We start from the raw sequence: 25,393 nt of genomic DNA on the forward strand, positions 1-25,393 counted from the left end.
AAGCCCGCCAGCCCCAGGTTTAGCCTCAGCTGGATTAATCCTTGGAGGCTTCTGGGGAAAAGAAAATCACTAGTCAACTCAATGGCAGGAAGCAAAGATCCCAATGTCACGTGAAAATAATCACCATTCAAACACTACCATTTGGATAACCCATTATAATTTCAAGGTGGATTTTACCTTTTTCATCTCATTTGATCCAGAGGCAAAAACTCCCTCTCATTAGCTACCTACACTATAGGACTCAGTTATAAAGAACTAGTGTTTGTGTCTCCTGCAGATGAAATATTATGCTTACTATTTAAGCCTCCAAAATATTCTTTGCAAAATTATATTTAAATCCAGTTGACTTACCTGGCAAATATTAGAGAAATTCCGTCTATTCACTCTGTTAGCCAGACACAAGCCAGGCCTCCTCTCCTGCTTGGATTCTTGCCTTCCTTTTCCTAAATTCACTTCATGGTCTGCAACAAAAGACCACAGCAATTACATTTGTTTAGTATTCTGCCACGGTCCACCCATACAAATGAGCTTCCTCATCAACTAAGTATACCACTTGAAAAACTAAAAATATTAAAGGTACTGCCTTGGAGAAAGTTACATTCATCAGAATCCCTCTCTTTCGAGAAGGGCACTGTATTTGTCTAGAAGCATTTCCTTGACCTGCACCCTGGAGTAGACGTTGAAACCCCACGGGCCCTGGCAATGCACAGAACGACACGGAAGAAAAAGGGGGAGGATTTCTATGGCTGTGCCAGAGAGAAAGGAAACAGACACGGAAGTGAAAAGTGGAATAAGGCTGTGCAAACTGTGATGGACCCCTTCACATCCTCACTGTGATTGCCAGATACACTAAGTGATGCTCTTAGTGGGCTAGCTTGAAAACAAACCAACCAACCAAGAAAAATCAAAGAAGCCCATGGTGGCCGCCATTGTGGGAGGAGAGCGGAAGGTACACAGTGCAAGCAAACACAGAGGTCAAGGACAACACCAGGAAGCAAAGCACAGGGGCTCTCAGGAGTTCTCAGAGGGACTCTCAGTTCCACAAAGCCAAGAGTGCTAATGAGAAAGGGAACTTACATGGTCATCTGTCTGACATGAGTTACTCTTACTGTACAGACGTGCTTTGAATGTTTTCACATAATTTGCTGCATTTATGCCATCTAAATTTGGGTATAAATATCAATGCATCAAAACAACCAACAACATCTGAACCTGAAAACAAGAGAAATAAACTTCTAGTGCCCCAAACAGGGAACCCATAGCAGTGAGTAGCTGTTTCAGCCACACAATTCTCAAGGACAACAGATTCCTACGGGCCTGGGGTTTGAATGCGGCATTGATTGAATCAGCCTGTTGCTCTGATCTGTTGAGACCTTTTGGAATCTTGGCTGTGTCACGCTCCATGGCAGCCATCTGATCCCTAACTTTCCACATATGCATTCAAATCACGATATGTATCACACAGAATAGAGGTAAGTCCAGGGATAAAAGCCACTCCACACTGCATTGAAAGGGTCACAGATTCCACGGCTGCCTTTCACAGCAATGGTTCTCAAACTTGGCTGCATAGTAGAAGTTCCTGGGGACTCTTTTTTTTTTTTGGAGACAGAGTCTTGCTCTGTTGCCCAGGCTGGAGTGTAGTGGCATGATCTCAGCTCACCACAACCTCTGCCTCCTAGGCTCAAGCGATTCTCCTGCCTCAGCCTCCCAAGTAGCTGGGACTACAGGCACATGCCACCTTGCCTGGCCGATTTTTGTATTTTTAGCAGAGACAGGGTTTCACTGTGTTGGCCAGGCTGATCTCAAACTCCTGACCTCAGGTGATCCACTTGCCTCGGCCTCCCAAAGTGCTGGGATTACAGGCGTGAGGCACCACGCCCAGCCACCGGGGACTTTTTAACAGTTCTGATGCCCAGGCTGCACCTCCAGCCCATTATGCCCGAAACTCCCAGGTGGGCTCCAGGCATCGTGTTTTTTAAAGTTCCCCAGGTGATTCATTGTTCCAGCCAAGGTTTGAACTGCTGCTGTCAAGGCATCATGTGCATTATTTCTGCAGTTTGCATTATTTAGCCAGAGTTTCCTAAAGAAAGACTCACACTGCTTCCATCTCCTCCAAGAGGCTGTCATGAAACTGGCATTGCAGGTTGATGCCTATACCCCCTCCGCATATTTATGATAACCCTGTCACAGAAGAAAATTCTAGTCCACCCCGACGTGTTCCTAGTGACTCACGGAGCTCCAGGTGATTCCACTCCATTTTCTAAATGCTCCCAGACCATCCTTTTCATAATCCGTGTAGGGATTTTGCCCAGGTCTAATGTCAAGATCATCAGTCTGAGGAATCCGAAGTCTCTTTCCATTTGAAAACGAAACCTCTAGACTTCTGGTCCTTTTTTTGTTTTATTGCACAGTTCCTCAAAGACTTTGACAATTGTTCAGCAACTTCATACGCAAATTCACTCTTGAAAGAAGTTGAGGCCGGGCGCGGTGGCTCAAGCCTGTAATCCCAGCACTTTGGGAGGCCGAGACGGGCGGATCACGAGGTCAGGAGGTCGAGACCACCCTGGCGAACACGGTGAAACCCCGTCTCTACTAAAAAATACAAAAAACTAGCCAGGCGAGGTGGCGGGCGCCTGTAGTCCCAGCTACTCGGGAGGCTGAGGCAGTTGAATGGCGTAAACCCAGGAGGCGGAGCTTGCACTGAGCTGAGATCCGGCCACTGCACTCCAGCCTGGGTGACAGAGCCAGACTTCGTGTCAAAAAAAAAAAAAAAAAAAAAAAAAGAAGTTGAATTTGTATATGCGCTAAAGTTGGCAAAGAAGATAAAACCTGAGTTGTATCTTGAGGCTATGTATTGGCTTTGACTAAGCGGAGAAAGGTGAGGACCAAAAAAATAATGAGATTAAAATGACCTGACCCAAGCAAGCTATAGATAATGTGAAGGCGGCAGGCAACAAAGAGCACAGTCAAGAGCACTGGGTCAGAAAACAGTGTTATTCACGCCACTACAGGGCATCGTTCAGCTGCTGGGAAAGAAAACTAAAGAACTTCTGTCTGCTGGAGTCCTCCGCTCCTTGCTTTCTCCTGTTTGATCCTTGCAGGCAGGGGTATTATTAGGTTTTTTGCCTTCAAACCCTCAAACCTTAAGACTCACCCTAAAACATAAAAAAGATTACATAAATGCTTACTGAATGAATGAATGAAAATGAATGAATGAATGGGTTGGTTTTCAGGTTTGTTTTAATGCAGTCATCAACATGTGGCTATTATTGTTCTTTAAAAAAAAAAAAAAGACAGCTCTCTGCCACGCTTATGAAGTCATCTGCATGTCCTACTTATGAACTAATGCTATCTACCATGAGCTATTTTTAAAGCTCTCAAAAAAAAAAAAAAAAAAAAAGTCTGTTTCTTGACTACTATGCCTTACCTACTGAAACCAAGCTTGGATATTTAGGGAGCTGTTGACAAATAACACTGGAAAGCTAAATTTAGCATCTGGTGCAGTGTGGCATGGCTTTTATCCCTGGACTTACCTCCAGTGTCCCAGCCCTTTTAAAAATAACCAATGACAAGCTATATCAGGCATCAGAAAATTTGCTAGTTTAAAGTGAAACACAGGTTCAAGTTGGATCAGATTATAGCTGTGCATGAGTAAGTCCTTCAGAAATTTATCTAATCACGAACAATCAGTCTGAGAAAAAATAAAATGGCAAAATGGCTATGCTTAGAGAAAGGAAAGACCCCCAGACCTTCATATTGTGGGGAAATGAACAGTGCAGCCACGGAATACACAACTGAAGGGGGAAGGAGATGAGACCGAAGCCCATCATGTTGTTCTGGTGGACATTTGAGAAGCGAAGTGGTCTCCACTGTGTTACTGTTGGTCATTTTATGCATGCAAACGCATTTGACCTCCAATGAAGGCTCTAAGTTCCTAACAAATATGGTCCATTTCTTCTTTACTGATGCATTTTCCGCTGCACCAGCAGACTCCTAAGCACACAGTGGGCTCTTTGAAAAAAAATCTCTGCTGTTCCCATTGATGACATTGATGCTGCTTTTGCTACTGATGATGTGGATAAGGGAGATGAACTTTAAAAACATGTGAAACAAAGTTTTAAAGAGTTCTCAGGGGGCATACGGTAGCCAAGATTTTTTTTTTTTTTTTTTGAGACGGAGTCTCACTCTGTCACCCAAGCTGCAGTGCAGTGGCATTATCCCGGCTCACTGCAACCTATGCCTCCTGGGTTCAAGCAGCAATTCGCCTGCCTCAGCCTCCCTAGAAGCTGGGATTACGGGGGCGTGCCACCACACCAGGCTAGTTTTTGTATTTTTAGCAGAGACAGGGTTTCACCATGTTGGCCAGGCTGGTCTTGAACTCCTGACCTCAAGTGATCCACCCGCCAAAGTGCTGGGATCATAGGCATGACCTACTGTGCCAGACCAGGTCTTCTTACAAAACCTAGTAAGGATCTCTACAGGTGGGAGAAGGTAGGCTGTGCAGTGAGGTCCACAGATCTGAGGTAAGTCCCCACGCTGAGCACCCGAGATCTGCCCCAGGCCAGCGGAGCGTCCACGTTACTATGGTGTTCTTCCCTAAGGGCGAAAGGCAATAGATGGCCAAGAATAAGAGTAAGAACCACTGAGGAATTTTAACATTGAGCAAATTTCAAAGAGTCCAGTCCATTCGCTCTCTCCCTTATTGACACTGAAGACCTTCTCTGTGTGGAACACCATGCAGTGCATGGAGAACTTCCCAGAGAGGAAGAGGCAGCCCCAGCATCCTCCAAAAAGCTCATGGTGAAGTGGGACACAGACAAGGAACAGCAGTAATAGTTAGAGTGCCCAGTGCCACAGTCAGGGTGCAAGGACAGACATCAGGACTGGTCTTGGAGGTCAAGGGAGGCTAAGCTGTGTTGGAGGATGAATGAGGCTGGCCAGGCAAGGAGGGGAAAATAAGAACCGCAGGCAGAAGGAACAGCCTGCACAGACACCTGGAGAGATGAAGGCACTATCTGGGGACTGCAGATCCCTATGCTAAGGTGTGGCGTGCTCCAGGGACAACAGTGAGGGCAAGGTAGGAAGCCCTTGTACTCATGGGAAGGTGCTTGGGCACGGCTTTGTCAGGACTGAGAAACCCTGAGAAAGGTAACTGAATCTGTGAGTCCCAGTTTCATCACCTGCAAATGACCTCAAGGGTAACCACCTGCAGGGATACACATGACACAGAGTCACTAACAGTGGGTGTCCAGGGAGCAGTAGCCCCCGAGTGCAGCTGGCCCTGACCCCCCAAGAGCTAAGCCCAGTGGGCCCTTCTGCAGCCTCAGAACTGAGTCTTTGCCCAGAGGTCAGATAAACATGGTAAAAAAATAAACTCATGGCCCCCATGGCCACCAACTGGGGTCATGGCCAAGCCTCCCCCCACACCCAGCTGAGGTTGACTCTCACGCGTGTGAGCCCCTCAGCTTTCATGGCACATCCCCTGTCCCTTATCCCCCTGCATCATAGATGTCCAAACGTGGCCTCGTCCCTCCCCACCCAGCACCCCGCAGCCCTCCTCTGTAGAAGAGAGGTGGGTTTTATCATTTGGGTGAACCTCCAGGCCTTGGGTCAGTCTGTGCACATAAACTCATGCCTGTAACAAGGGTCAGAACAAGGGTTCTACAACAAGGGTCAAAACACCTCTATATCAAACCATAAATGTGTGTGATTTCTACTCCACCCTTTGCTGCAACCTCTTGTAAGGAAAATCAAAGGTCTCCCTTTGCTGGGCACCCCTTAGTTACAAAAGATCTTGGTGAAAGGGGCAACCCAAAGGCCAGGTTACTCTTCCAAATAAAGAGCCCACACAGAAAGCCTGCTCTGGTTGGACACTCCGAGGTCGGGGGGCACTTAACGAGAGGTTGGGGGAGTCACAGGGCAGCCTTTGTGTGCAGAGAAGAATGAGAGAGAAGAAACTAGCATAAGAGGAAGCTTAGGAAGCTCGACTGTGACCAAGGATGCGCAGCCCAGTGAGCTGTATTCCTTCATTTCACATCTTTTTCCCTGTTGCTTCTCTGCTATTGCTTCCTGGTTGCAACACCATGTGGGGATGGGATCCCATGGGTCCCCAGGTCTAACATTGGCCATGAGCAAATGGGGGCTCATGCTATGCCCGCCTCCCTGGGCGAGGGTCTGCTTAGCTCTCCTGGGCACGTACTCCACTGCCCTTCTCTCTGCTCATCCAGGCAAAGCTCTCCTGACCCTTTCACCTCTCTCCAGCTTCTGCTCACATAGTTTGTATTGTAACTCATGTGCACAAGTCAAAGAATTCTGTCGCTCACCATCATTGGCCCATTCCAACTTCCTAATGGGGAAAAACAAGAATGGTTGAAAGAAAGAAAGAAAAACAGGCCAAGCACGGTGGCTCACACCTGTAATCCCAGCACTTTGGGAGGCCGAAGTGGGCAGATCACCTGAGGTCAGGAGTTTGAGACCAGCCTAGCTAACAAGGTGAAACCCTGTCTCTACTAAAAATTAAAAAAATTAGCTGGGTGTGGTGGTAAGAATCTGTAGTCCCAGCTACTCAGGAGGCTGAAGCAAGAGAATCACTTGAACCCTGGAGGCAGAGGTTGCAGTGAGCAGAGATCACACTGCTGCACTCCAGCCTGAGTGACAGAGCAAGACTCTGTCTCAAAAAAAAAAAAAAAAAAAAAAGAAGGAAGGAATTGCATATGATTTATATTACAAGAAAAAAAAAATGAGCTTATTTAATTTTTTGACAATAAAATAACCAAACCTTAGTAAATAACTCATAAGTTACTAATCAAGAACTGTTACCATTCATTCAAAAAAAAAAAAATGTGGCATTTCTCATCTTCAGCAAGGGACACACATTTGGGGATCAGTTATCCATCCCTGGAAGAAACTCACAGGTACCAGCACCCCAGATCATGTCTTTGGGAACCTCCCCCATCTGTCCCATGGAGCCTCCTAACACCCAGGGACACTTATCTGGAACCTGGTCATTTGCAGTGTCCAGTGGGGCCTCCCTCACACATCCTCAGGCTCGCCACAACCCTTGGAACACACATCTGCTCATCACTGGTCATGGCAACAGAGAACATGGATGGGATAAAAAGCAAAAAGACACTCTTCAAACCAAGAAAGAGAAGCCTCACTTATTTCAGGTAGTAATTAGTTTTTTTTGAGACAGGGTCTCACTTCACTGCCCAGGCTGAAGTACAGTGGCACAATCATGGTTCCTTATAGCCTCGAGCTCCAGTGATCCTCCCCACCTCAGCCTCCCAAAGAGCTGGGACCACAGGTGCACATCACCATGCCCAGCTAATTTTTTTTTTTTTTTTTTTTTTTGAGAGATGGAGTGACTCTTGCTCTCTTACCTGGTCTCAAACTCCTGGACTCAATCAATTCTCTCACCTCTACCTCCCAAAGTGCTGGGATTGGGCAGACACAGTGTCTCATGCCTGTAATCTCAGCACTTTGGGAGACCGAGGTGGGCGGGTCACTTGAGATCAAGAGTTCGAGACGAGCCTGGTCAACATGGTGAAACCCCATCTCTACAAAAAATAATAATAATAAAAACATTACCTGGCCGTGGCAGCACATGTTTGTAGTCTCAGCTACACAGGAGGCTGAGGTAGGAGAATCACTTGAACCCAGGAGGTGGAGGGTTGCTGTGACTATCATGAAATATTATTCTTCTTTTGATTTTTCCCAACTATTTATAAATGTAGAAACCATTCATAGCACCCAAACCATACAAGAGCTGGGAGTGGAGAGCGCCGACTAGTGACAGCAGACAGACCCTTTCAGCCCTATCACCCTGCGAGTAGGTCCTGCTACGTGGCACCGCCTTCACTTGGAGAGAGACTAAATCCTGGGGAGCCAAGAGCCCTCTCTGGAAAGTGGCTCCTGACAGTGCTGACCCAGTTCTGAGTAGGTCCTACCTGATGAAGTGGAAGCCAGCAGAGTGGTGTGGGGGGACAGAGGACGGACTCTTGAGACAGACGCACGTGGGTTCCAATCACAGCATAGCTGCTAGCTTGCCAAGAGGCCGTGGTCATGCTGTTTCCTTCATGTGGTTGTTATTGGGAGTAAATAAATAAATATGGTACTACTTAAAAAGCAACTAGTGTACAATGGGTGCTTCATAAATATTTGTTTCTTTCCTCTGAGCTTAAGACTTTTATTTCCAGATTCTAAATATAGTACTTTTTTAAAAAATCTGAGAGGATATTACTTATTTGCTAAGTATTCTGGTTACTGACGTCATATTTATAAGTGAGTCTCTTACTCCACATAAACAGGTAAATTCAATGCTATTTAAGACTGGGGAATCATCTGCCCAACAGCAGGATAAACAAGTCCATCACAATTAAATGTGTGCTGGGAGTCTGCCCTCGGTGCATGGAGAGCTGCTTTGGAGCTATCCAGATGTGGTCTGTCTCCAGAGTTAGCATCTATATCATCACAAAGCGGGTGGCTGAGCACTGCAACATCCCAGTGCTCACATGCCCCTGGTCATATCAAGTAACCATTATCACATCAGAGCCCACAGGAGTTATAAATACACCACCATCGAGCCCCAACTGGATGACAATTGAGTAATGACAATAGAAATAGCTCACACTCCGTAAGACCATCTTTCCTGTTCCTGAACTGAAATCGACGGTATCGTAATGCAGAGACAGCCAGGGCCAGACAGAGGAAAACTTCAAATCTTTCAAAAGACAGAGAAGGAGCCGCAAGCTAGAGCAGGGTCTCCAGTGCTGGAGTACCACACTGCCCTGGTCGCAGGGGACCTGGAGCATCTGAAGCCCCTCATGGACCAGTTCTTCCAGGATGCCAATGTAGTATTTGAGATCAGTAAGGATGAGATGGAATGGCAGGTGAAATCTCCAGCCACGTTTGGACTGTCAGGTACCCTTGTTCTTTAAAGCTCAGTCATTTATTTTTAAGGGGCTACTAATACTCTCCTGGAATGTAAGGCTCCCGTGTGTAGACTGGGCACAGTGGCACTGGGTTTAACCTATACAAGAAAAGGACATCTGACGAAGTTTGCTCTGCAGTAGTTTTAAAGTGTAGGTTTTAGGTGATGGCCTATAAGAGATCCAATTGGAAAGGCAAAGCAGCGATTGGCGGGAATGCCTGTCCGATGACGCTGTGTGTGCCTCTTGTCTTTACAAAGGAGCATTGGTTTGGGTGCAGAGCTGCCTGTGCCTGCATCTGGCAGCCAGGGAGGTGGGCGCTGAAGAAGGAAAGTCTCTCCTTCAATTCTGCCCGGAGCAGCCTCTGGCACACAGCTCTGTGTGAGGTTTTTCTATGAATCTGCAAATGCCACAGCTACAGCAGGGTGACCAGGGCACAGCCAGCATCAACAGAGGCAGGACCCCAGGGCTCTCTGTAGATCCTCCTCCTGGAATCTAGGGAATCCCGAGAATGGGGAAGGAAAGGGGAAGAAACCAGAGGTCCTGACTTCGTACATGTCTGCAGGTGCTCTTGCTGCCTGAACATGGTGACTGTGCGCTGGGCAGACAAGCAGACCTCCCAAGTGGAGAGAGGTCCCCTCCTCCCCCTGCCTACTCAGGATGTGTAGACGCTTGCTGACCACCATGCTGCATCCGGGCCTTTCTCGGCTGGCATTGCTTTGGGCACCCCACCTGCCACCGGCTCAGATGCAACATATTTACCAGGAAGTTTCATGTGTTGGAATCTACAGCAGCTCTGCCAGACCAAGGGATTTGAGAATCTGAGGTCAGTGGCCGGTGGCCAGTGTCCCATGTCCCTGATTCTTAAGCTCCGGCAGGCAAAGAATGAGGAAGGTCGGCTTCCAAAGAACTGACACAGTTCTGTTTATACCTCACATGGGAGAAGAGAATAAACTCAAGACACTGTCAGTGGGCCAAGCAGCTTCTGCCAATCAGTGAGGCGGTGGGGGCTGTGGGAAAGGCAAATGGCAGTTCCTGTCGGGGCTGCATGTCCCAGCCGAGTCCTTCTGGGCCTCCTCTCCCTCACCTATCCCAGGCCAAAACTACCAACTGCAGCCCTGGACATACACACACAAATGTCACAGTTTCAAATAGATAGTCACGTTCACCCATCATTTGCACATTCTGTATCCAAAATCAGGTTCCTCTTTCCCTCCTGAATCTTCCCACCCCTAAGTTCTGCTGCTGTCCTAGGGCACACCTGGACAACAGGACGCCGGAGCATGCCCACAGTGAAGGGACGCGGGCTGCTACTGAGGAAACCGCAGCCCCCACGTGAGTAGTGGCCCGAGGCCTCCACACAGGCTGGGAAGAGAGGGAGGCAAGCTCAGGCTGCCTGGATTCCAGTCTCCTTCAGCACAGCCACCTGACTGCCCTGTAGCAGATCCAGCAGCAGAAACTACCAGACCCTGTTTGAAAACAGTGGCCCCATGTGTTCTCCCATGAAAAGACTTCCCGGTGGTCAGTTCCAGCTCCCCTGGTGGGGAATTGAGTACAGGGAGCAGGTCCCCAGTGGCCACCACCTCAGTGCCCCTCCGTGATGGAATGCCGGCCCATCCAGCCCACAGTTATAGAGAGCACTGACATGGGTGAGCCGATGCTTAGAGGGACGCACAACATGCAGAGAAGCCTTAATCCATGTCCCTCCTGGTGGCAGAACTGGGACCAGAGGGTGGGAGTTGCAGAAAGCGGATTCAGGCTTCCTGACTGCATCGCCAAGGACATGGAGATGGTGCTGGCCCATACTGTGGCTGAGCTAGATCCCCACCTGCGGCTTCTTCCCATCAGTCCCTGGGAAGACTCAGGAATCCAGAGTGGGTTTACTGACCTGCTAGGGTCGGGTGGGCCTGGGTTGGGGACTTAGCGTTCCCCAGAGAAGGCAGTAAGTAGTTTTCATCTCTCAAAAAAACGAATCGAATCAAAAAACCAAGCGCTGGTGCCTGCAGGAATGTAGGTTATTGTTACCACGGGGATAACAGTGTAGATAGACTACATCCATCACCCCCTCCAGATCGGACCTGGTCTTCACGGGGAAGGGCAGCTCAAACCCATGCAGGTCCACGTCCCCGGGGCCTCTGGCCACCACCATTCCACGCCAGTCCCACAGCTTCCCCTTCCCCCACCTAGTGCGCAACAAGCTCCAGGCTGGGCCTTGGGGACTCAGGGCGGCTGGAACTCGGCACCACATGCAGGTAGGTAATTAATGAATGGGCTTTCAAGGCTGCTCAGCATGGGTCCCAGGAAGGAGGTGGTGGCCTGTGAAAAGGGTCTCCTCTGCGGCTCATTACAGCCACGGTATCGATTCTTCCATCATTATCAGAAGGCCTTCCTGCCATGTGAAATCCTGCCCCTTGAAGTGTATTCACCAGGGACTACGTCCCCCATTTCCACGAGCGCTCCTGGCCGCTAACAACCTTCCACGGGCTTTTTGAAAGTGCCAAAGTTTTCAGAGAAGTAAAAATGTATAGCACCTGCTCCATTCATCCCTCAAGAAAGAGCAACCCTACACACACACACACACACACACCCCTAAAAAGCGCAAAGAAACAAACCAGAATTGTGCTGAATGTGGACCGCCACATCAAAGCGCGCTTCTAAAAACTCAGCCACTTGCAAGAGAGCTAAACTTTCTCTGAGTCCTTTTCTTGAACAACCTTGGTGATGTGTGGGTCAGTTTGTTTTGTCCGTTGTCTCTTCTTAATGACAAAGGGACAAGTTTGGGGCTCAGCTAAGGGAGTGCTGGATTCGGGAAAATTCCACAACCCACTTTCCTCTTTCAAGCTGCCCTAACTCAGGGCCTGGAACGGTGGATTCCTCACTTCAATTCGCCTACCGTGCACCCTGCTTGGACAGCTTTTAACTGACCCCACTTCCCAGTCACCCTCGTATTCGGCAAAACCATCTTGCTTCTCAATACCTGGCGCCCCATCTCTCTGGCTCCGTTTTAGCCTTCAATCTCTCCTCTGTACTTCTTCCTCTGTCTCCGCCTGTCTCTTCCCAGTGTGTCTCTCTGCTCTCTGTCTCTGCGTGCGTCTCTGATTCTATGCTCTTCTCCCTACATGCCCACCTGGTACCTACCTTTAAGAGACGCGTCACCCTCCTTCCGCCTTAATGAACACCGCCCACCACCCCGACCACTAACCTCCCCCTGACCTTACACTCCACCTCCCTCCCCGCAGGCCTCTGGACCCTGGAATACAAGCGCGAGCTCACCACGCCCCTGTGCATCGCCGCGGCCCACGGCCACACCGCCTGCGTGCGATACCTGCTCGGCCGCGGCGCAGACCCCGACGCCAGCCCCGGCGGCCGCGGCGCCCTGCACGAGGCCTGCCTCGGGGGCCACACGGCCTGCGCCCGCCTGCTGCTGCAGCACCGCGCCGACCCCGACCTGCTCAGCGCCGAGGGCCTGGCGCCTCTGCACCTCTGCCGCACGGTCGCCTCGCTCGGGTAAGGACCTCAGGTCAGGCCCGCGGCGCCCGCCCCACCCCAAGACCAGACCCCTCCCCCAGGCCCCCGACCCCGCCTCCGCCTCCGTCCCAGCCCCCGCCTCCGGACCGAGACCCTGCACCCTCGACTCTGCACACTGGATCCGCAGGTCCGCATCCGCCCCGTCCCTACCCTGGCCCCTGCTTCGGGACCCAGAGCCAAGACCCCTGACCCGGGACCCCAGACCCGGCACCTCCCGGCCCTCGTCCCGCGCCCCGGCCCCCGCGGGTTTAATTAGCGCTTGATTGCGAGCGCGCGCGGGAGGCGCCACGCCGAGGTAATGAGCGCGGTGATCACGGCCCAGCCGCCGGCGCCGGGGATGCTAAAAGGCCACTGGCGGGGTTGGAGGCTGAAAAATTAGGGTTTTTAATGATAATTTTATGCAGAATAATTGTCGCAGTGTGACATAAATGGTTAGCTCCTCGGGCGGGGCTTCCAGGCCCGCTCGGAAACCGAGCTGTGCCGGCCTCTAGGGAGGCCCAGCGGCCGTGCAGCCAGTTCGCGCCCGGGCGCGGGGTCTGGGGGTCCCACAGCACCCCGTCCCTGGAGAGCGCCCTCCCAGCGGTGCTCCGGGGCTCGGAGAAGAAGCGGGGCCACGTGTCTTTGTACAGGACTCGTATTGGGGTTTCTCGGCTTGCATTGTGTCATCTTGACATTTCTGTTAGTCAAAATGCTCCAGCCCCTGCCCTTGGAGTTGTCATTGCGTGGCCTTCTGTCTCTAGGGGAAGATTAAGGAAAGTCGCCCACGCTTAGCGCTGGGAACCCGTGCGGCTCTCAGAAACCGCATCGCCCTTGCTGCTTCTCCACCGACTGTCACAGCTGCTGGATGTCCTGCCCAGCAGGGGCAGCAATGCAGGCAGGCGGGGCTACTGGGCACTCAGGGACCCAGCCAGGGGACCCACCTAAGAAAGGTCACCTGAGTTCAGAGGGGGGACTCAGAGGGCCACGTCGACCCCCGCCAGTCTTGTGAATGAGGAAGGAAACAAGGTTCTAGCAATGCTCTTTAAAAGCAGCTTTACGGAAGTGTGATTGACTTTCAGCAAGCCGCACGTGTTTGAGGCGTACAATTTGGTAAATTCTGCAGATTATACACTCGTGCAACACCCCACAGTCCGTGGAGGTTAGATATTTATCATTGTCCCTGTGGCCTCACGATGCCCACGGTTCTCCCTCCCACTGGCCCCTTCCTCATTCTCCATCCCTAGCATCTGCTTTTTATTACTTGGCTTAGTCTGAAATTTCTAGAATTTTGTATAAATCGAATCTGCAGTCTTTTATCTGGCTTCTCTCGCTCGACATAATTATTTTGAGATTCATCTATGTTGCTGTGTGTATCCGTAGTTCATTCCTTTTATTCCTGGGTAGTGGTCTGTGGTATGGATGAACCACAGTATGCTCATCCATTCATATGTTGGGAGACATTTGATTGTTTCCAGTCTGGGTCTTTTACAAAGTTATCATGCACATTTGTGTGCCAGCCTTTGAATGGGCATATGCTTTTATGTCTTTTGAATAAATACCTAGGATTGGAATGGCTAGGTCACATGATATGATTAAGAACATAACTGTTAGGCTAGGTGCGGTGGCTCACGCCGGTAATTCCCACACCTTGGGAGGCCGAGACAGGCAGATCACTTGAGTCCAGGAGTTCGAGACCAGCCTGGGCAACACGGCAAAGCCCCATCTCTACAAAAAATACAAAAATTAGTCAGGCATGTTGGCATGCACCTGTAATCCCAGCTACTCAGGGGACTGAGGTGGGAGGATCGCTTGAGCACAGGAGTAAGCCCTGTTCACGCCACTGCACTCCAGCCTGGGTGACAGAGTTGAGACCCTATCTCAAAAAATAATAGTCACTAAGAAATGGCCCAACTAGTTTGGAAAGTTGTATCATTTTACATCCCCACCAGCGATGTCTGCATGTTCCAGTTGCTTCACAGTCTCGCCAATATGTGGTATGGTCAGGCCTTAACTGTACACATTCTAACAGGTGTGTAGACATATCTTGTTATAGTTTTGATTTTCATTTCCCTGGTAACTAGTGATGTTGAGCATTGTTTCATGAACTTACTTGCCATCCACATACAGTCATCTGTGGCTTAACAATGGGGATACATTCTCAGAAATGTGTTGTTTCATCATTGTATAAACATCATCGAGTATATTTACACAAACCAGGATGGCATAGCCCACTGCCCCCCTTGGCTATATGGTTTAGCCTCTAGCTCCCAGGCTGCAAAACTGGACAGCATGCTACTGTACTGAATACTGTAGGGAACTGTAACACAATAGGAAGTATTTGTGTATCTAAACATAGAAAAGGTACAGTATAATCTTATGGGACCACTATTGTATATGTGGTCTGTTGTTGACTAAAACCATTGTTATAAGGTACATGACTGTATCTTCTTTGGTAAAGTGTCTGTTTAAATCTTTTGCCCATTTTTTAAATTGGGTTGTTTGTTTTCTTATTTAATTTTGAGGTTTCTTGGGATATTCTATATATGAATCTCTTGTGAGATACATGATTGATAAGTATTACCTGCCAGTCTCTGGCTTAGATTTTATTCTCTTAGCAATGTGTTTTGAAGAACAGAAGTTCTTAATTTTTATGGAGTCCAGTTTATCCGTTTTTTCTCTTTTAAGGATTATGTTGGGTTATGGTGTCTAAAAAAATATTTGCCTAACCCAAGGTCATACAGATTTTCTCTTATATTTTCTTCTAGAAATTTCATAACTTTACATTTTACATTTAAGTCTGTGATCCATTTTGAGTTCATTTCTGAATATAATGTGAACTATGGATAGAAGCTTTTGATTTCTTTATTTTTGCATATGGATATCTGACAGTTCCAGCACTGTTAGTCAAAAATAAGTATTTGTGCATCTCAACCCTTCCTTTCTCCACCAAATGGTCTTTGCACCTTTGTCAAAAATGAATGGACTACATATGCATGAGTTTATTTCTGAGCTGTCTTGTCACGCATGTGCAAAACAGGGCAAGGTCTGACTGGTTCACCTGGTGAAGACATGAGGAGCCACTTTATTACATAAACAGTGAAAGGAAGAGTAGCCAGTGGTGTTGGCTCCTCACAGTCTTTATCCCACACACCAAAGAGGGTAACACCTAGACAAAAGGGGCTGGATGACGTCAACACAAGTTGAAGAATACCCCATTTCTGAGCAGCCATGCCTAGATCTGAACGGAGAGGTTCATAGCGTGTATCTCTATTCTGAAGGGGCTGAAGCAGGAAGCTCCCTGCCTCCTCAGGATCCAGAAGGCATTAAGAAACCGTCTTATAGCAACCTCCTCGGGGACATAGCCAGGCAAGGGGGCAAGGGCCTTATAGCAACTCCTTACAAGCTTCCAACCCAGGAGTACCCAGGTGTTCTGCCGAGACGTGGATTCAGTACTGGTTTGCTTTGTGGCCTATGTGGATATGTGCAGGGTCACCAGGGTGCCATAGCAGAGCCATCCCCCTTCATCTCTATTCTGTTTCATTGCTCTATTTGCCTATTTTAACACCAATACCATACTGTCTTGAACATTGTAACTTTATAATACATTTTGAAGTCAGGTAGTATAAGTTTTCAACCATTGTTCTTTCTCAAAGTTGTTTTGGCTATTCTAACTCCTTTGCATTTCCAGATGAATTTTAGATTCAGTTCATCCATTTCTACAACATAGCCTGCTGCGTTATGTGGTCCAAATCTATAAATCCATTTGAATAAAAATAAAAATATTAAGGCTTTCAAATCATGCACACAATATACTCCTCCATTTATTTAGTTCTTCCTTTTCTCAGCTGTGTTTGATAGTTTTTTAAGGTACAGGGTTTGCATATATTTTGTAAGATTTATCCCTAATTATTTCATTTTTGATGCTGTTGACAACTGTATATTTAAATTTCCAATTCTGATTGTGTGTAGCTACTATATAAAATTTATAATAATTTATTTTTGCATATTGACCTTGTATCCTATAACCCTTCTAAACTCACTGTTCTAGTAGAATTCCACAGGATTTCTTGTAAACAATCATGTCATCTATAAATAAATACAATCTTACTTCTTCTACAATCTAGATGCCTTTTATTACTTTTCCTTGTTTTATTGCACTTACTAGAACCTCCAGTGCACTGCTGAATAAAAATGGTGAGAGCAGACAATTTTTCTTGTTCCTGATCCTAAGGAAAGCATTAATTCACCACTAAGTATGATATTAGCTGTAAAATTTTGCAGATTCCTTTTTTCAGAGATAGAGAGCTCTCTTCTGTTTCTAGTTTGCTGACAGTTTGTATTACAAATTAATATTGAATTTTCTCAAGTGCTTTTTCTACACATATGGAAATTATCATATGGTGTAAGTTTTGTCTGTTAATATAATACTTTATATTGATTAATTTTCAAATGTTAAACTAACCTTGCATTCCTGGGATAAACCACACTTGATCATGAGGAATTATCCTTTTTTATATATTATCGGGCTTGATTTACTGGAAAAAATATTTAATATCCACATCTATGTTCATGAAAGATATTGGTCTGTAGTTTTATTTTCTTATAATATCTTTCTCTGGTTTTGGTATCAGAGTAATGCTGGCCTCAAAAATAATTTGAGGAGTATTCCCTCCTCTTCTATTTTCTGGAAGACCTTGTGTGAAATTATTATTTCTTCCTTAAATGTTTGATAGAATTCATCAGTAAAGCTATCTGGACATGGAGTCTTTTTGTGATAAGGTTTTTAACTATGAATTTAATTTCTTTACTAGCTATAGGGCTACTCAGATTCTTTCTTTTCTTTTTTTTTTTTTTTTGAGTGAGCATTTTAGTGCTTTAATAGTTGTATTTTCTAAGAGATTGACCTCTTTCAGCTAAGTTGTTGAACTTACTGCCATAAAGTTGTTCCTTATTATCCTTCTAAGTGCTGTAGATTCTATAGCGATATCACCTCTCTCATTCATGATGCTAGAATTTGTCTTCTTTTCCCCCTAATAAGTCTTACTTTTGGTTTCATTGTTTTTCTCTATTTCATTGATTTCCACTACACTATTATTCTTTCTTGCTCACATTTGGGTTTCATTGGCTCTTCTTTTCTAGTTTCTTAAGGTGGAAGCTAATGTCATTGAGTTAGGAACTTTCATGTTTTTTAATATAGGCTTTTAGTGCTATACATGTCTCACTACGTACTATTTTAGCTGAATCCCACAAATTTTAATATGAGGTTTTTACTTTCAATCAGTTTTAAATACTTTCTAATTTTCCTTTTTTTTTTTTTTTGAATCATGGGTTATGTAGAAGTATGTTATTGAGTTTCCAAATATGTGGGGATTTTCCAGATATGATTTCTAATTTAATTCCATTGTGGCTAGAGAATTTATTTTGTATGACTTTACTCCTTTCTAAATTTATTGAGAATTGTTTTATGATCCAAGATATGCTATCCCTTGGTAAATGTTTCATGTATACTAGAAAAGAATGTATATTCTGCAGTAGTTCAATGGAGTGTTCTATAAATGTCAATTAAATCAAGTTGCCTAACCGTGTTGTTTAAGATTGCTATATACTTGCTGATTTTCACTGGACTTGTTTTACAAGCTATTGAAAGAAGAGTGTCAAACTCTAAGTATAATTGTGGATTTGTCTGTTTCTCTTTGCAGTTCTATTGGTTTTTGTTTCAAGTAATTTGAAACTCTATTATTAGGTACATAAATGCTTAGCATTATTCTGTCCTTTTGAAGAACGGACCTTTTTATCATCATGAAATTATTTTTCTTTAGTAATATTCTTTGGTCTAGGTCAGGTGCAGTGGATCACACCTATAATCCCAGCACTCTGGGAGGCCAAGGTTGGAGGACTGCATGAGGCCAGGAGTTTGAGACCAGCCTGAGCAACATAACAAGAACCCTTAGCCAGGGGTGATGATAATAAAAATGTATTTCTCACAGTCCTAGAGGCTGGGAAGTCCCAGATCAAGGTGCCAGCAGATTCACTGTCTGGTGAGGGCCTGTTCTCTGCTTCCAAGATGGCATTGTGTTGCTGCATTGTCACATGGCAGAGGAGCAGAAAAAATGGAAGAGGCAAATTTAATCCCTCAAGCCCTTTTATAAGGGCACTAATCCCATCTATGAGGGCCTAATCACTTCCTAATGACCCACCTCTTGATACTATTACATTGGGAATTAAGTTTCAACATGAATTTTGGAGGGACACAAACATTTCAACCACAGCATTTGTCATGTGGACCTCTCTAACATGAAACTGGCTTCATCAAAGTATGCAAGCTGAGGAGACAATAGAGACGATCTGCTTGCAAGATGGAAGTTATTATTCACAGAAACAATCTCCTGTTACCTTTGCAATAGTCTATTGGTTAGCAGCAAATCAAAGGTTCTGTGCACACTCAAGAAGAGGAGAGAAGAGCATGGATATCAGAAGATAGACTTCAATGGGGGACCATGCTAGAGACTGCCTACCACACCATCCTTTCATTTTTTAACTTACCTGTGTCTTTATTTTTTAAGTGGGTTTCTTGTAGGCAGATTATAATTGAGTCTTGCTTTTTTTAATCCAATCTGACAGTTTCTGTTTTTTAATTGGGTGTAGATCATTCACATTTAATGTAATTTTGATACGGTTAGGTTCAAAGCAAATGTCTCTTTCTTTTCTATTTAGTTCATCTATTATTTGTCTCTTTATCTTCTCTTCTAACTTCTTCTATTCTGAACATTTTTAACGATTTCATTTTACTTCCTGTTTTGGCTTACTAGATATAACTTTTTGTTGTGTTAGTGATATCTTTAGGGTTTATAGTATACATCTTTACTTTATCACATTCTACCCTCAGGTAATACTATTCTACTTCATGTGTAGTATAAAAACTATATGGCAGTATACTTCCATTTCTCTCCTCCTGGCCTTTGTGCTATTATTGGTAATATACATTTTACTTCTACATATAAGTCCCGCAATACATTGTTATTATTTTTGTTTAAACAGAGAATTTTCTTTTAAATATATTGAAGTAATAAGAAACAAGTGTTTGTGTTTACTCATATAGTTACCGCTTCCAGTTCCCTTCATGTAGCTCCAAAATTCCATCTAGTATCATTTTCCTTCTGCTTAAAGGGCTTTCTTTAACATTTCTTGCACTGTATGTCTACTGGTAATGGGTCCTTTCAGCATTTGTATGTTTGAAAAAGTCTTCATTTCACCTGAGTAATTGAAAGGCATTTTTGCTGGATACAGCATTATGAGTTGACAGTTCAGTTTTTTATTTTCTTCTTCTTTTTTCTGCACTTTAGACCCATAACTGTACTGTCTTCTAACTTGGATTTTTTAAAATGAGAAATTTGCTATCACCTTTTTGTCTTTGTTCTTTCATATCTAATAAATATCCTTTTATCTGGCTTTAAGATTTTCTGTAATCACTGGTTTTAAGCAATTTGGTTATAAGGTGCTTTTATGTAGTTTTCTTTGTTTCTTTTTTATTATTATTAGATGATGTCTCACTCTGTTGCCTAGATTGGAGTGCAGTGGCATGATCTTAGCTCACTGCAACCTCTGCTTCCCGGATTCACATGATCCTCCTGCCTCAGCCTGCCAGATAGCTGGGATTACAGATGCACGCCACCACACCAGCTAATTTTCGTATTTTTAGTAGATCCAGGGTTTCGCCATGTTGACCAGGTTAGTCTTGAACCCCTGACCTCAGATGATCCGCCCACCTTGGCCTCTCAAAGTGCTGGCCTTAGAGGTGTAAGCCACCACGCCAGGCCAGTTTTCTTTATGTTTCTTATGCTTGGGATTCATTGAGTATCTTAGATCGGTGGGTTTATATGCTTTTCATCCAATTTGGAAATATTTTTGCAATTATTTCCTTTTTTTTTTTTTTTTTTTTGAGACGGAGTCTGGCTTTGTCGCTCAGGCTGGAGTGCAGTGGCCGGATCTCAGCTCACTGCAAGCTCCGCCTCCCGGGTTCATGCCATTCTCCTGCCTCAGCCTCCCGAGTAGCTGGGACTACAGGCACCCGCCACCTCGCCCGGCTAGTTTTTTGTATTTTTTTAGTACAGATGGGGTTTCACCGTGTTCGCCAGGATGGTCTCGATCTCCTGACCTAGTGATCAGCCCATCTCGGCCTCCCAAAGTGCTGGGATTACAGGCGTGAGCCACCGCGCCCAACTGCAATTATTTCTTCACATTTTTTTCTATACAACCAGTACTCTCCTTCAGGGACTTCAATTACACATATACTATGCCACTTAAAATTGTTCCACAGTTCACTGATGCTCTGTTCATTTTGCTCAGCCTCTCTCTGTCTCTCTGATTGATTGATTGATCTTCTCTTCTGAAACACCTGATCTGCCATGAACCTTATCCAGTACATTTTTATCTCCAACACTGTAGTTTCAACTTCAGAATTCCAATTTTAGGACTTACATTTCTGTATTTTACTTAACATGGTCAGTCTTTCCTCTAGCTTCTCCAACAAGTGGAATATAGTTATAACAACTGTTTTAATGGCCCTGCCTACTGATTCTGTCACCTGTGTCATTTCTGTGTCACTTATTTATTTATTGTAGAATTGGGGTCTTGTTTTGCTGCCCAGGCTTGTCTCAAACTCCTGGCTTCAAATGATTCTCCTGCCTCACCCTCCCAAAGTGCTGGGATTACAGGCATAAACCACTGCTCCCAGCCTCTGGGTCACTTTTGATTTTTTGTGGGTTTTTTTTCTCTATATTTCATTGGGTGTTTGATATTTTTGTATTCTTGTCAATATTCTTGATCTCTGCTCTGGAACGTAAAGTTACTTGGAAATAGTTTGATCCTTTTGGGTCTTGCTTTTAAGCTTTATTAGTCAGAATTCAATCAGTAGTTAGTCTAACATTAATTTTTTTTTCTACTACTGAGACAACTCATTTTGGTACTCTCTCCATTCCTAATTATTTATAAGGTTTCACACTTTGGTTGCTGAGAACAGCCACTCTTCCTGAACCTGTGCATTCCTGAACCTGAACCTATTCCTGATGAGCACTGCACCACTTCTGTCCTAGAAACTTTCTGGTAGAAATCCACCAGCCCACACTCTCAACCTCTATGCACACAATATATTTGACATATTTCAGTCAGTTCTAATCCTTCCTTTCAGGTGGTTCTTTCCACAGCTTAGGTAGTTTCCTCATGCCCACACACTAATTAGTGTTGAGCTGAATCCTCAAGGGGGCCCTCTGCAAAGTTCTTTCTGTGTGAAGCTTTCTCCTCTCCAGCACCCTACCCTACAAACTCCAGCTGCCCTGGGATCCCTAGACTTCCAGTGCCATCTCCTCCACTCAGAGAGCTCACCAGGCTCTGCCTGGATCCTCTTCATAGAACCCTCAGCCTGGGAGCCCAGAAGGCCTTTGAGAGGTTGAGAAATCCAATGTTGCCAATCATACTGGGGAGTAAGTTCCAACCTTGTGACACATTTCTGTCCTTAGCTGCAGGCATTCTCCACTTTCCACCAGGAGATTTTCTTTCCAATTATTAATTAAACATGGGTTAATTTCTACCTTGCATTCACTTGCAATTTTTGTTCTTGACTCATCTGATAGATGATTTGCTGGGATGTGAAAAGGTGTCATCTTGTGAAAAAATTATAGAAATTCCATTTATTTTGAAACACACAGCTCCAAGGTCAACCAATATTGATTCCATTCCTGCAAGCATTCAATCACCAGTTATTGAACCCTGTGAGGGGCTGAAGCTGGGCTGCATTAGACATAGTCCCTGCCCTCAAAGTGCTTGCAGTTTCAGGGGAGAGGAAGGTAATGATATGGCAATGTGCCAAACATTGGACCAGAAATACGTCAACTATATTGTATGCATGGAGGTTGAGAATGGGATGCTGGTGGATTTCTACCAGAAAGTTTCTAAGACAGAAAGAAGCATCAGCTTTATTAAAGGACGGAAGCCAACCAAATCAATTGCAAAAGTCTTTCTATATACTAAGAAAAGAGGCAAAATTATTCAATTGTGCATTGAATGCATTCACGTTTGATCACATTTGCATGCGACACAATTTTATATCTACACTTACATATTTAACACATTTGAGGTCCAGGTTGAATTCCAATTCCAACACTTACTAGCTGTGCAACATTGGACAGGTTATTTAATTTTTCTGGGTCTCTGTGTTCTCACTTGTAAAATAGGGATGATAATTGAGCCTACTACATAGGACGGTTATGAGAATTGAATGAATTACTATAGCTAATTTGCTGAGAAGAGCACCTACCAAATAGAATTATGCAGGTGCTGACTGCAATTGCTGGGGCCTCATGTCTAATCACTGTATTTCTTTTATGGGAATTGAAACTGTATTTTACTATTTCAAATTCATTTGGGGGCTTGATGTTTCTTTCCTATCTCCATAGTTGTTGGTCATTTATTACTTACTTGCTATAATGTCTTTAGTCAAGAATATAACTCCCCATTATAACATGTTCCTATGGAAAATATAACCCATTTGATGATATTCCAAGTCAGGGTATTCACCATTCCTCCCTCCCCGCCTTGCCAAAATGCATGGTTATATTTATTGTTCTCTCGTTCAAAATTAAGTTCTTTAAATGCAACATGGTATCCTGCATTGGATCCTAAAATTGAACATGAACATCAGTGGGAAACATGGTAAAATCCAAATAAAGTCAACAGTTTGGTTAATAGTCTTGTACCATTGTTAATTTCTTTGTTTTGACAAATATACCATAATAATATTGGATATTAACTTTAGGGGAAGCTGGTGAAGGATATTCAGAAACTCTCTATGCTATCTTTCCTACTCCTCTGAAAATCTAAAATAATTTTAAAATAAAAAGGTTTTTAAAAATCAAGTCTGCTTCATACCTTAGGCCCCAACTCCTCTCCCACTTTAAAGGATCAGAAAAGTATTGCTTCTTACTAAGAAATGAGAATGCAGCACCCAATCGTAGCACAAAATAAACACAAATGCTGTGAACCCTTACAGTACTCCTGAAGAGAAGCCAACAAGCTTACATTTGGACACCATAAGGGGCTGAGGCCATCTGCAGACCACCAGAGCTACTCAGCTTACACGCTGCACAACAGAATCTAATATCCTGGCTTCCGTTGGTTTTACAAAAATCATACGGGCCCAGGCCATTGTTTAATAAGGACTTTTTAAATGTCTTTTTATTAGAGTGAGGACTTAAAAAATCTCTCTTCTTCTGTCTTCCTCTTATTCCTCCTCTTTCTTCTTTCTCATTTCATTTTCTCTTCTCTGTGTCGCTCTATGGGAATCTTTCCCTTTGACTGTTTAATTTGACACTCTTGACTTATTTAAATCTGGATTATTGGGGGAAAGTTTAAGATAAGTGATGAATAAACCAGCATTTCAGGCAGAACTCTGTAATAGCTGACTTAGAATCCCTTCAATATCAATGATGATAATGGAATATGCTGGCAGGTCCCATTGAACACCTCTACAATAACACAGCCAACTACCTTGAAGGATAAAAAGTTAATAGATGTCGAAAGGGCCTGAGGTTTTGACCATGGCTTTTCAGCTCTAAAGAGTCCCCCTAAAGTCATACTCTGAGGAGGTCTGGCTTCGGGTAGTATAAACATTATCACTTTGACAAGAAAGAGCTACTTTCTCTGCAATCTTTTTAAACACAGTAGATTTTAGGTCATCCTTAATTTTTTTACCTCACAGTAGAGAGGGGGTCGCTGACCTACATACAGAGCCATTCCATTTTCTGACTCTTGATGACAATGGTCTCCACACCTAGGGACCCTGTTCTGCTCCATCCCCTTTTAGTTGGCAATTCGCCATGGGCACAGGACTTTAAAACCTTTGAGTCTCTGAGTTCCTGGGATTAAAAAAAAAAAAATTACCTGTGCTTCCTTCCAACCAGCAAGCTTCAGAATTCAGAATTCAACACACTGAAAGGGATATCAGAGCTTTAATCTAGGAGCCTTTTGAAGAGATTTTCCCAAAAAGAAAAGTTCCAGTAAAGTTACTGTGTTCACATCAGTAGCCTGCATGCTAGCCTCGCCCTATTTATTATCAGATTCCTCTCCTTGATCCTTTTTTATTCGAGATAATTAAAATAAGAAAATAATGTGTTGATGCCCTATTCTTTTTCTTGTCTATAGCTGTCTTGATTTAAACAAAAGTGAGGATGACTTGCTTTCCTCATGGAACTTATTAATGAAAAGCATGCAAGTTTACTTTTTTGTCTCAGGTGTGTTAATTCAACTAAACAAAAAATAATTCATGTGGGCACAGTGGCTCATGCCTGTAATCCCATCATTTTAGGAGGCCAAGACTAGAGGATCACTTGAGCCCAGGAGTTTGAAACCAGCTTGGGCAACATAGTGAGAAAAATTAGCAAGGTGTGGTGGCACACAACTGTAGCCTCAGCTACTTGGGAGGCTGAGTCTGGAGGATCACTTGAGCCCAGGAGGTCGAGGCTACAGTGAGTCATGATCATGTCACTGCACTCCAACCTGAGTGACAGAGTGAGACTCTGTCTTAATAAAAACGAACAAAAAAAAAAAATTATTCATCAGCTGGAGTTGGATCTATAAAAGCAGCTAATTATCTTATGGGTTGGGGAACCCAGTAATCTCCACCTAAGAACAGGAAGTTCACCTGCCTGAGATCCCAGGTTCACAGGCATTGATACATAATCCAGAAAACAATACACTCTTTCCACATCCCAGGGGAGTGACTATTGGTTATTCAAGTAAAGAGGAGAACATGGTCTTGTTCAATAGAACTTTAAGGCATCTTTGCAGAGAAAGGCGGCCCCCAGTAGATGATTTAATATTTGCAGAATGTCACACATTCCTGAGCATTTGCAAATGTCTTATTTACTCTGAACCTCTCAGGCCTGCAAGGCATGGTACAGATT

At 44.7% G+C, this 25,393-nt stretch overlaps 1 protein-coding gene across 3 annotated transcripts in view; it reads left to right on the forward strand.

Annotated features, from left to right (window-relative positions):
* The window catches only part of ASB18 (ankyrin repeat and SOCS box containing 18), a 73,451-nt gene that overhangs the window by 13,719 nt on the left and 34,339 nt on the right, over positions 1 to 25,393 (forward strand). The window contains exons 2-3 of one of the 3 annotated variants that reach the window (XM_010364394.2): positions 8,800 to 8,922; positions 12,170 to 12,437. In XM_010364394.2, the coding sequence (XP_010362696.1) occupies positions 8,800 to 8,922; positions 12,170 to 12,437 (391 nt within the window). Of the gene's footprint in view, positions 1 to 8,681; positions 8,923 to 12,169; positions 12,438 to 25,393 lie in introns of those variants that run through there. The other 2 variants (XM_030917012.1, XM_030917013.1) reach the window with 2 other exon arrangements.

The sequence above is a fragment of the Rhinopithecus roxellana genome, chromosome 14 (assembly GCF_007565055.1).
Source record: "Rhinopithecus roxellana isolate Shanxi Qingling chromosome 14, ASM756505v1, whole genome shotgun sequence".
NCBI lineage: Eukaryota > Metazoa > Chordata > Mammalia > Primates > Cercopithecidae > Rhinopithecus > Rhinopithecus roxellana.